Below are 13,018 nucleotides of genomic sequence, written 5' to 3' on the forward strand. Positions count from 1 at the left end.
GGTGATCTACAAAAGAGGTGTCCATCTGTAAGGGCAAGAATGCCACCCGATCAGCCACACAGTCAGGACAGCCATCAATCACCAAGAGGAAAGTGCAGGGCTTAGGTGCTCCTGGGGACGAGAGTGGGATGAAATTATGCAGGCAAATCTACTATGCCTGCTTGAGACCTGAGTTGCTAAAGATATATAACTGAATTGAACTATAACTTGTGAGAACTTTTGAGCCTAGTTCTTGCCTATACCTTAATATAGCCAAGATGGTAATAGTAGGATGTCGAAAAAGCAGGAGGAAAGAAAGTTATTGGGGAAGGAAGAAGAAGTGTAGAACCTCATGGTTAAACTGCAACTTAGGACAACCCTATTTGTCATATGCATTGGATTCAATAGTATTTAGTTTTTTTTCATAAAGATAAGCACTGGGGTGAACATTACATTATTGTGTCTGCTGTTTGACTGTTAAGTTCTGAACTCTTGCTCAATACTCTCACTACCTCCCTTTGAAGTTTGTGACTGCTCACCCTCACTACCATGAAAGGCAAATACAGAAAGGGTTGTGCTTGGACCAGTCAATAGTAAGACTGGCACCCCTGGACACCAGTGGCAAACAATCAACCACCACGGTTGGGGTGAGTAGCCTTGTCTGCTCTGTGACCACAGGAACAGGGTGTGCAATATCACACAATTCCTCCTAAATCTGATTCACATTCATTCATTTTTAGGGCCGAGCCTGCGTTGCATGCGCTTGCGCATGCGTATGGCAGCGAGACGCTTTAGTTATTAGAAAAGGGCTCGGAGGTCTGTCGATGTCACGTCAGTGTGTTTCATTGGTTCGTGGGCTTGCCTAGTAAAATCTGCTTGCTTTCATTAGTGGAAGGCATGCACACGTCATGCCTTTTCCGGTGGTTAGCCCTCCTCGAGCGCAGCGACCAAGTACAGAAAACATGCGAGGCTCGCTGTTTTCTGTTGGATCGTGGACTACTTTTTCTCTATTTTCCTAGCGCGATTTCGCTTGGCAGAAGTCGGACGCTTTACACAGTTAATTTCACTTTTTCGGGTTACGTACATAAAAGCACTTTTGCCGATAGAGGAAAAGTCGGGTTAGGAGTTTACAACGCGATCAGCTTTAACATGAGCAAACGCGAGACCCGTTGCATTGCAAATGCTTGTTTGTATTGTATTTATTCTTTCATAGGTCAGACTAAAATAGTCTATTATCTGTCTTGATGATGACCCATAAATTGGCTTCCAAGACGAACATTGGCTAATCATAAGTGGCTTTAGAGTATATTTTAGATCATTATAAAGGCCTTATTGATGGCCTCACAAATTTAAGTTGGACCCAGGCCTTGAGAAATTCTTCTGCCACACTTCACTGAAGTGTTTTTTCACCTTGTTTGCACCAAGCAAGGGCCACCAAACACTGTTGTTCACTTTATATCGCTACAAACAAAACTGCTTATTTTGAATACATCAACTCAACCTTATGCTCAGGGTCTCTGTACTCTACTTTCCATTCCTACTTACCATTGTATTGTTGTTTTTGAAGCTTTTTCCACCGGTACTTTATTTAAATGTTTTTAATGAATAACATCACAAAACAATACAAACATAACAACATTGTTTATTGTCTCAAACAAGACATAACAGCAAAGAAAATATTCTGCAGTAAAAAGCCTTGGGGTGGGAGAGACTTTCCTTCTGTTCTCACAAAGGGAGGGGGCCTACAGGCCCACTGACTCACCGTTTGTCATCCACCATTCAATGCCAGAGTCCAAAACGTCTTAGTCTCAGGAGCCGGACAATTATCGGTGACGGCTCCTTATCATCAAATCAGGGACGTATTATGCCATTTGTTAACCCTCCAACCTGGTTTTTATGTGCATCTTAAAGGGCTTCCAAGTTTTATGAAATTTGAGAATTTTATTAGCAGCAAAGCAGTGGACTTTTCCATAGCGTAGATGTGCCAAAGTTTTGTCCACCATAGCCCCAGTGGTGGTGGAATCGACTGCTTCCAACAGGAAGACAGGGTTAGTCTATGGCTATTAAACATTTTCAAGATAATTATGTAATATGTGCATTACAGAAGCACATCACTGTTTTCTGTTATACCATATTCAGTCAGTCAAATAACTTTATTTCGGCTACAAGAGCCACAAAAGCACAGCAACAATAAATAATTACACAGGATTAATAAAAAATGTGTATTTAAATATGTACAATACATGTATATGAATAAAATAATAAAATTAAATAGGAATAAGAGTTTGGATAAAAATAAAGATTGAATGCGCTCCCGGGGTGAGTCTAACATTTTTGCTAACACCATTATATTGGGAAAAATTTCCCTCTGACAATCTAGCTTGCCCCAAGGAATTTAACAACAGCAATCACTAGCATAGGTCGAGTGTCTGATCTAAGAATTCTAAGAGCTAAGTCAGACCTGCGAACTCCCAGCACTCTACAAGCCGGGACCAACCATTTCCTGCGTGGAGCAGTGAATAGTCTTAATGGCAGGGTGCCAATACGGAATTCAAAGTACAACTTCCTCTCTCTTGGCAACGTGATTATGTCCCAGAAAGCCTCATATTTGCACGTCTCTTTTAGGTTGGTGAAGTCCCATGATAGTGTAGACTGAAGAGCGACCCTCGTGTCTTCAAAGTCTACCATGTGCCAATACAGTTTTTTAAGATCACTTTTGGAAGGAAACGAAGTAGTGGTTGGGGAATCCCACAATTCTCCGAGCCCAAGCGAGTAAGGAAACCCCTTGATGTGTCTAAGCCAGGGGATACTATGGGAATGGTCAGCTTATAGGATGACCTGCAGGGCTGCAGTGAAGGAGGCGAGCTCCGGGGTGGTCCAAAGGCGCTGCCAATACAAGAGGGGGCGTAGATGGGCTTTGTGGTCAATGCGTTTCATGCCTAGGTCTTTAAAGAGAGGAAACAGTGGAGTACTCGACAGGAGGGACACTAAATTCCGTAGGAAATTATTTTCAGACACCTTTATTTCTTGGGCTTTGGCATAGTCCCAGAGATCAGCTCCATAAGGGGCTGCGCTTACTGCCTTGGTTTCATATATGGGGGCGTATTGGTTTGGTATATGAAAGGTTAAAGTCCTTTATTAAGACCCCCATTGTTTGCTTTAGCTTGAGTGCTTGCTTTGCAATATGAGAATTCCAGACCATTTTTTCCGTTAGCATTATGCCCAGGTAACTAAAAGTGTCAGTTACCTCAAGAGTGAACTTTCCTCTAAATGATCTGTGTGGATTGATTGTCATCAGTTTCATTTTAGAGGAACTGATTTCAAGTCCTCTTGTGGGGCAAAATTCCTCAAAACATGCAAGGAGTTTACATAATCCACTTTCTGTGTGCTTAATGATGGTGCATCTGCCTACAGCCTAAGTAAAGAGGGGACGATATCATTTATGTACAGGGAGAACAGGGTGGGGGAAAGGACACACCCTTGCCGCACACCCCCTGACACCTGAATTCTGTCAGTTAACTGCTCCCTGTCTTCCCACCTGACACATGCATATTTACCCTCGTGGAGCCAAGTTAGTAAAACAAGAATGTGCTCAGGGATCCATTAGGGAAAGAACTTCCACAGCTTGTTATGGGGAACTAAAGCTAATGTGGATTTCAAGTCCACAAAAACAACATACAGGTTCCCTTTGCCAATAAAAACGGTTTTCCAGTATAAGAGCAGGAACCTAAGGGTTTGCTCAATGGTAGATATGTTTTGGCGAAAACCTGCCTGGAGGGGACTAAGAATATTGCGTTCTTCCATCCAGTCTTGAATTTTACCCAGAAGGCAATGACAGAACACTTTCTGCATACAGTCTATTAGGCTAACAGGCCTATAATTGCTGGGGAGGCGTCTGTCGCCCTTTTTAAAAATAGGGATAATGATGGCCCCCTTCCAAGACCCAGGGATTGGTGCCCCAGATGCTATTGCATTCGCTATGATGGTGATATATCTTGACCAGATTGCTATTTCGGTTAGGAATAGGTCTGCTGGGACACCATCCGCACCATGTGCCTTACCGTGCTTTAGGGAGCCTAAAGAGTATGCTATGTCCGCTTGGGAAAAAAGTTGCAACACTGGAGGAGTAGGTGTGAGAGTGATAGATGAACAAGTGTCGTTCTGTCGAGCGGTAGAACTATCATGGTTCTAAGAATATAACCAGCTAAATTGATCTACCCAGTCCATTGGTGCAATATTAGTTGTGATGTGTAGATCATGTTTGCAGGGCCGTGCGCTGGCAGGGACAAAAATTTTCTGCAGTTCCTCTCTTGTGCAGCGTCACTAAGTGCAACCCACCACTTATCTTCTTGTTCACGTTTAGCTTTGTTAATGGCAGATTTGTAAGACTTTCTGGCAGGTTAATTGCTTTTACATCCTTGGATTTGATAGCTTGGATTAAGTGCTTGCTTGAGGAGAAACACTCTTTATTAAACCAGCGATGCCTACCCTTAACCCTCTTACTATCAGGGGCTGCATCAGCCAAGAAGAGGGCCGCGATACCCTTGAAACATGTACTATGAGTTATGCTACTTCCTCGTTAGTGTATATAGAACCCCCCTCTAGGCCCGTCAGTGTGGTCCTTAAGGTGTCATTGGCAAAGTAAATGAGTGTTGGTCGAGTCAGAACCTGGTTCCACTTTAGATGACGTTTGTCATTGATTAAACTTATCCCCTTTGGTGCTTTAGCTGAGTTGTTAATTATGGGCAGGTGGCTGCTCAAAGCTAACAAGTGGGCTGAGAGAGGATTATGGTTACTTTCTGATCTCTCGACAACCATCATGACAATCACCAAAGGCCATAATCTTACATCAAATAGACAATAGTCTATTCTACTGGTATGGTTTAACTTTGTTGTACATGTGACAGCCCATTACATCTGATTTGGTCCTACCATTTAGTGCCCTAAGTCCAAATTCCATGGTCAATGATTTTACTTGGACAGCAACTTGGGACCACCTTTTGATGGGCGGGATATCCAGGGCAGGGATAGACCACGCCTGGACCTCCTCATGAGTGGACCCAAGATTATCCCAGTAGAGAGGTTCAAATGTGACGTTAAAGTCGCCCGCCATAATGATTTTGTAATGTCAGGGACAGTTTTGCAGAAAAGTCTCCACGGTGGAGAGGGTTTTGGACCCCCCGACCCCTCTGGCATAGATGTTAAATAAAATCACAACTGCATCAGCCCCGAATGATAGCATATTAATACTCATCTTCCACTTAAAAGTTGGTTACCCTGTTACTGTTTATATACCTGTTTTATAATCAGTGAAACTGTCCTTCTGGATCTGTGTGTTTCATTTCTGACTGTTCTTGCCACTGCACAGGGTAAACCCTCTTCATTCAAGATGGGAATAGGATGGCTTTGCCTTTAGATAACTTTATTGTATAGGGTTTGCTATAGGCAGTTTTCAAGCTGGCATGGTTAAACTAATTTAGCAATTTGCAGTGAATAACAAAAAGGTCTCTCTAGCACTATGTTGCCAAGCCATTTGTCATCACCAGACAGACAGCATTTGCAAGGATGCTCATAACACAGTACTCTCGCACATGAAAACATTTCAGGTCTGGCAGTAACTTTCAGCCCCACAAATTGGTAACAGGGGTTCTATCGTTAACATTCAGAGAGAATATTGCAATGCTCTGCTAGGGTTTTTGCTCCACATAAACAAAAGGTTTCACAAACGCATCAATTTACAAAACGCGTTATATATTCTCACCTTATGATTAAAATATTTCTCAAATTTTAATCTTGCTAATTCCACACACTGAAACCAGATCTTGGGTCTTCGGCTTAAACACTTTATGACTTGAAAACATCCTTCTAAGGTCTCGCCACATTGTACCTTCTAGAAGCAGAAAAGTGGCAATGATTATGTAATAAGGCAATAAGTACTGAATTTTCCACTCAGTCTCTTCACAAAGGTGATCACCCATCAAACATACAGCAAGAGAATCTGAAAAAATAATTATATGTAACAAACCACTTTTTACCGTTACATAAACTTAAAGCTTCTTAACTTTGAAATTAAGTGTATGGTTTTTGCAGAAGTGGTAAAGTTCATTTTATGTGAATACTGTCTAACCTTTTCCAAAGATTTATGACAAAACTGGATTAAATCTAGTAAAAATTATAAATGAGAACATTGCGGTCTAGCTGTGTGGCAAACAAACAGTTGTTTGAAGGCCACATGGCTAGACTAGAGTATTTGTGCACCGTGCCTCATACAAACAGCTCTTTGTATGCCAAAAGACTAGAGTGGAGATATTTTATTTCTCTTTCCTATCTGAAATACAGACTCTTAAGTATCGGTGTATCTGGAGTATATTCCCGTGCAATTTCAATAAAATATTGTTTAATGTTATTTAAATATTTTTTTTATACAAATGGCTTTCGACTTTCAAAATTTTGAGTGTGGAATCTTGTGCTATCATGTATTAAACTGATGTTTGTAAGAATGGGCTATTAAAAGTTTGTTCGTCGAATCTTGTGTTGTCATGTATTAAACTGATGTTTGCAAGAACTAGGTTCTACATAGATCTGTAGGGTGCAACCTACATTTGTTTGCTTGCTCTGGTATTCATTTTATTGGTAGAGTTGCAAACCTGGCGGACGGCAGCCTTAAATAGCAGGGCTATTGGAAAAGGGAAGTTGTCTCTTTTTATTTCTCTAGATGATACCTTCTCCACCTCATTATAACAGTAAAAGATTTCTAGAAGAATAGAAACCCTTACATTTTGTATAAACAGAAAAATTGACTGTAACAAGAACAACTAATGGAATAGATATGTAACAATATGACACCACCAAAAAATGCTGTAGGTTTTAAACCATGCAACAACTCTTACCCGTAATACTTCTTCCGCAGATTGATATGTTTGCCAAAACTTATTAAACAGTGAAGGCTTGTGAGAAAAGGAGGTTTCAAACTATAAGAGGATTAAAAAAAATATGTTATCAAAAGCACTGACTTCCTAAATACACAATTCTAATTTATGAAGGCCAAGCAGGAGGCCTGAGGTGCATTTGTATGGATAATTACCTTATCCCTTGCCCACTGTATTGTGTGTTCAATAGCTGCTGGAAAAGATTTTAAAGTGCAAAAGGGTACTTCTTCCTCTGGAGGATCCCGCTTAAATGGAATGAAAGGATGAAATTAAGACCTCATCATTTTTTTAATGTTCACGTTAAGAATCAATGTCAAAGGTTTCCAGGTTAAATGCAATTATTCTTACTGTCAACAATTATCTTAAGATGCCTAAAGCAAGAAAAAGAGTGGCTTTCTGAGTTAGCAATTTAAACACCACTGGGTACAATTCAAGGTACTATATAAGAAAGATCATCAATATCAAGATTGTTTTAATAGCAATAATAAAGGTTTGTATTTCTAAAGAACCTCAGCTACCACAAGCATTTGAACACATGTTGGGTGAAATCCACTTCTACACTCAACATAGACATCAGTCAGTTCCCCCATGCCCGTTTGCTGATAATCTCTAAAACCTCGGTTTGCCTACCTTGCCACACTGAAACACTCACATTCCCTCAATCAAATCCATTACAGTTTTCCTTAACAGTGTCACTTAAAAAAGCTACATATATTAATTAAGCCTACATCTGCACAATACATGCCAACTGTTCAAGTAATTTCGTTATTTTGGATAATCTGATATAGATTTTCTTTTTGATGGTAAAACTAGGCTTATTCCAGCTCCTCACGTGGATGGTCTGTGGAGTGGACTCAGATGAAAAAGTCTTACAGAACTGAGTGGACAAAATGCCCTTCCTTTTGGACGTAAGGCAGCAGTGCGTCATGAACATTGGCAACAATGCCCATGTCGCAGCCTGATAGATGTCAAGAACAGGCAATCTACATGACAACACATTGGTAGCAGCCTTAGCCCTGGTAAAATGGGCTTTCAGACCATATTGTGGCTGCCTATTGGCCAGTGCATGGCAGATGGATGTATGATGGAACAACGCATGCACTTACAACGCATGCCTATATATATATATATATATATATATATATATATATATATATATATATGCGCACACACACACCTTTCCACCCAAAAACCATACCTACCCTAACCCCAAAAATTACCTTACCACCCAAAAACCCATACCCACACTAAAATCTAAAAATGCCCTTACCACCCAAAAACCTATACCCACCCTAAAACCTAAAAATGCCTATTCCACCTCAAAACCCATACTTACCATTAAACCTAAAACTAGCCTTACCACCCCAAATCCCATACCCACCCTAAAACTTAAAAATGCCTATTCCACCCACAAACCCATACCCACCCTAAAACCAAAAAATACCCTTACCTCCTCAAAACCAATGCCCGCCCTAAAACTTAAAAATGCCCTTATCCCCCAAAACCCATACCCACCCTAAAACCTACAAATGCCCCTTACCACCCCAAAACGCATACCCACACTAAAACCTAAAAATGCCCTTACCACCCAAAAAGCCATACCCTCCCTACAACCTAGAAATGCCCTCACCACCTAAAAATCCATACCCACCCTTAAACCTAAAACTATATTTACTACCCCAAATCCCATACCCACCGTAAAACCTAAAAATGCCCTTACCACCCCAAAACCCATACCCACCCTAAAACCTAAAAATGCCTTTCCCACCCCAAAACCCATGCCCGACCTAAAACATAAAAACGCCCTTGCCGCCCCAAACCCATACCCACCCTGAAACCTAAAAATGCCCTTACCGCCCAAAAATCCATACCCACCCTAAAACCTCAAAATGCCCTTACCACCCAAAAATTCATACCCACCCTAAAACCTAAAAATGCCCTCACCACCCAAAAACCTCTCCCTAAAACCTAAAAATGCCCTTATAACCTGAAATCCCATACCCACCCTATAACTTAAAAATGCATTTACCACCAATAACCATTACCCACCCTAAACACTATAATATGGAAAATGTCACTTACCCAGTGTACATCTGTTCGTGGCATGAGACGCTGCAGATTCACATGCTGTGCATTATCCTGCCATCTAGTGTTGGGCTCAGAGTGTTACAAGTTGTTTTTCTTCGAAGAAGTCTTTTCGAGTCACGAGACTGAGGGACTCCTCCCTTTCGGCTCCATTGCGCATGGGCGTCGACTCCATCTTAGATTGTTTTCCCCGCTGAGGGTGAGGTAGGAGTTGAGAGTACACTAGATGTCCCCATGCAATGGAGTAGGTGTGTATGTACATAATGTATATTAAAATAATATTTATTTACAGATTTACAAATCTTAATCAACCAACAACGGCTACAGGCTCCCGAGGAGGTGGGAGGGCGCATGTGAATCTGCAGCGTCTCATGCCACAAACAGATGTCCACTCGGTAAGGGACATTTTCCGTTCGGTGGCATGTGTAGCTGCAGATACACATGCTGTGCATAGACTACTAAGCAGTAACCTCCCCTAAAAAGCGGTGGCTTAGGCTGTAGGAGTTGAAGTTGCTTGAAATAATGTCCTTAATACAGCCTGTCCTACTGTGGCTTGTTGTGATGTTAACACATCTACACAGTAATGTTTTGTGAATGTATGAGGCGTAGACCAGGTGGCTGCCTTACAAATTTCAGTCATAGGTATATTCCCCAAAAAGGCCATTGTGGCGCCTTTTTTCCTAGTGGAATGCGCTTTTGGTGTAATAGGTAGATCTCTTTTTGCTTTGATATAACAAGTTTGAATACATTTAACTATCCATCTGGCAATGCCTTGTTTGGATATAGGATTACCGGCATGAGGTTTTTGGAAGGCTACAAACAATTGTTTTGTTTTACGAAATTGTTTTGTCCTGTCAATGTAATACATTAGTGCTCTCTTTATGTCTAATGTATGTAAGGCTCTTTCGGCTACTGAGTCTGGTTGTGGAAAGAAGACTGGGAGTTCCACTGTTTGGTTTAGGTGGAACGGCGATATGACTTTTGGTAAGAATTTGGGATTTGTACATAGAACCACTTTATGTTTATGTATTTGTATAAAGGGTTCTTGTATAGTAAATGCTTGTATCTCACTTACTCTTCTAAATGATGTGATAGCTATTAGAAAGGCTACCTTCCAAGTTAAGTATTGCATCTCACAAGAGTGCATGGGTTCGAACGGTGGTCCCAAGAGTTGTGTTAATACAATATTAAGGTTCCACGAAGGTACTGGTGGTGTTCTTGGGGGTATGATTCTTTTTAGTCCCTCCATAAATGCTTTGATGACTGGGATTCTAAAAAGCGATGTTGAATGTGTAACCTGCAGAGAGGCAGATATTGCAGTGAGATGTATTTTAATTGAAGAGAATGCTAGCTTAGACTTTTGTAAGTGTAATAATTAGCTTACAATGTCTTTTGCGGAAGCATGCAGTGGTTGAATTTTATTAGTGTGGCAGTAGTAAACAAATATTTTCCATTTGTTCGCGTAGCAATGTCTTGTAGTGGGTTTTCTAGCTTGTTTAATGACCCCCATACATTCTTGTGTAAGGTCTAAATGTCCAAATTTTAAGATCTCAGGAGCCAGATTGCTAGATTCAGTGATGCTGGATTCGGGTATCTGATCTGTTGTTTGTGTTGCGTTAACAGATCTGGCCTGTTCGGTAATTTGATGTGAGGTACTACTGATAAATCTAGCAGTGTTGTGTACCATGGTTGGCGAGCCCAGGTTGGTGCTATAAGTATTAGTTTGAGTTTGTTTTGACTTAGTTTGTTTACCAGATAAGGAATGAGTGGGAGAGGGGGGAAAGCGTAAGCAAATATCCCTGACCAACTGATCCATAGTGCATTGCCCTTGGACTGAGGGTGTGGGTACCTGGACGCGAAGTTTTGGCATTTTGCGTTTTCTTTTGTTGCAAATAGGTCTATTTTTGGCATTCCCCAGCGTAGAAAGTAATCTTGGAGGATCTGGGGATGAATTTCCCATTCGTGTGTTTGTTGGTGATCTCGACTTAGACCACAGAAACTAGCACTGACTTTTACTTTCTACAATGGCCATTTCCAACTTTTTCTTTAAAATTAATAACTTCTGATCTCCTTTACTGATGTTTGATATGCTATAGTGCATTAACCCAACACATTTTAAACCCATCTCTTAGGGAAACCTGTTGTTTGGGCCACGGTTATCTGGAGGCATGGTCAGAACTTCTCAGAATGTTACTGGGTTTCTTGACTTGGGGTAGGAAATCATCCACAGCTCTCACAACTCTTAAATAATCTAGTAATTTACAGTGACCTTGGCTGTAGTTTTGAGATCTGAAAAGCTTTCAGCAAGAAGGGACTAGTTTAGACTCACCTAAGTTATTGAAATTAGTATTAAATGTGCAAAATATACAGAGATTACAAAAATTGATTACCAGTCCTTGGTTGGAAAATGGTCCCCTGCATGATTCTGGAAAGTGTTCTCTCTTGCCTCAAGTTCATTAAAGCAAGCTGTGTATTTCTGACTCCCACCTCAGCAGGAACGGTGCTCATGCATGTATGCTGGAGGTATTTTAGACATGGGATAAGAACAGAACTGCATTGTGTGGCCTGGAGAGGCACACCCTGTGCATGATCCTTAAAGAGTGTGCCTTCTGTCATCTTGCCAGATTGTAAAGGACTGACAGAGGTGGCAGTGATGCCAGGGAGAATCGCCTACTTTCCTCTCCAATCTTTTTAAATTGGTCTGCCAGTTCCCTGAGTTCAGCTTCTTTGCTGAAGCATGTGGGACAAGGAGATTGAATATGTGCACCTTTCTCAGTGTGTATAGGATGCATGTACAGAGCATGTGTGAGACAGTTTGCCTTCACCACATTGTAATCCATGTTGTATTTGCTACATCTAAGTGATACCTAATACGGAGGACTTGAGAGATACCAGGCAGTAGTTGTGAACTGCAGGTCTCAACATCATACATTGGATGTGGAGGATAGGAGACAAAAGGCCACTTTGAAGTTTACGGTGTATCCCCTGCCTTTTCCTTGACCAATAATAATTGCAAGATCTACTTCCCACAGGCCAACAGGTAGTTAAGTGGGGCCACCTCCCTTTATTTAAGTACACCTGTTTTATGCTTCTTGTAATGAGTGAGATTTTGTACCATCATGGACATCAGGGGTTTGAGGAAATTGTGTTCCGTTGAGTTCCATTGCAAGGCCAAGTACCATGCGATGCTGAGACTGGACCCCAGTTTGCAGTGCCCCAGAAAGATAAATCAAGTGTTCTGTAGGAGAACCATATCAAGGGAGAGGCTTGCAACTCTTCTTACCTGCTACAACGCATTAGTCGCCACCCACATACTAATCTGCAAGGCAGGATAAGAGCACCACTTCTTGTGCTCCGTGGGCAATGAAGTATACACTACATAGAGTAGCACTGCTTGCCAGAGAACACAGGCACTGCCTACATCCCCAACAAACGAATGAACATACAACAAAAAACGGTATTGTGTATACCCAGGAGAACCCTGTGTACCGAGAGGGTAGGAAATAGTCATTGTTAATGGGGAGGGAAAAACACAAAGTACTGGCCCCTAACAAGGTCAACCTTCCAGAGATGATTTAGGAGCCAATCACTGTACAGGAGGCCACCAAGGACTGAATATGAACTGCTTAATACAAAGAGGCTGCCCCAGGGGAATAGTGCAGGCTCCATAATTCACTGATGGTTACCACTATTTTCAGCACATTTTGCTTTTACGTGTGCTGGTATGTTAGGTGTGTTGTAAGTAAAACTCTTCTTTTTTAAAGACCGAAAACTGACTGAACATTTAGTTATTGACTTGTACTGCTGGATATACTGGGTCCTGGAGTTTTAACCTCACAGCCTCCCTGAGTAAGTTTTGAACTGCTCTGCTTCACTACCCTGAGGTTCTAAAACTGAACAGATGTACTTGCTGCTTATTGTTGGCTTAAGAATAAGGCTAAGCCACAGGACATCAGATGTAAAAGGCTCGGACTGACATAATATAATCTCATTGGCCAATGTCTGCCCAGGGATTACTGAAAAGT

General features: G+C 41.4%; 1 protein-coding gene across 4 annotated transcripts in view; it reads right to left on the reverse strand.

Moving 5' to 3' along the window:
* The window catches only part of UBA6 (ubiquitin like modifier activating enzyme 6), a 610,892-nt gene that overhangs the window by 299,701 nt on the left and 298,173 nt on the right, over nt 1–13,018 (reverse strand). For all 4 annotated transcript variants that reach the window (XM_069235825.1, XM_069235816.1, XM_069235844.1 and 1 more), the window contains 3 exons: nt 7,064–7,153; nt 6,870–6,950; nt 5,741–5,869 (listed from right to left, as the gene is read on the reverse strand). In XM_069235825.1, the coding sequence (XP_069091926.1) occupies nt 5,741–5,869; nt 6,870–6,950; nt 7,064–7,153 (300 nt within the window). The remainder of the gene's footprint in view (nt 1–5,740; nt 5,870–6,869; nt 6,951–7,063; nt 7,154–13,018) is intronic.

Source organism: Pleurodeles waltl, chromosome 1_2 (assembly GCF_031143425.1).
Source record: "Pleurodeles waltl isolate 20211129_DDA chromosome 1_2, aPleWal1.hap1.20221129, whole genome shotgun sequence".
Taxonomy (NCBI): Eukaryota; Metazoa; Chordata; class Amphibia; order Caudata; family Salamandridae; genus Pleurodeles; species Pleurodeles waltl.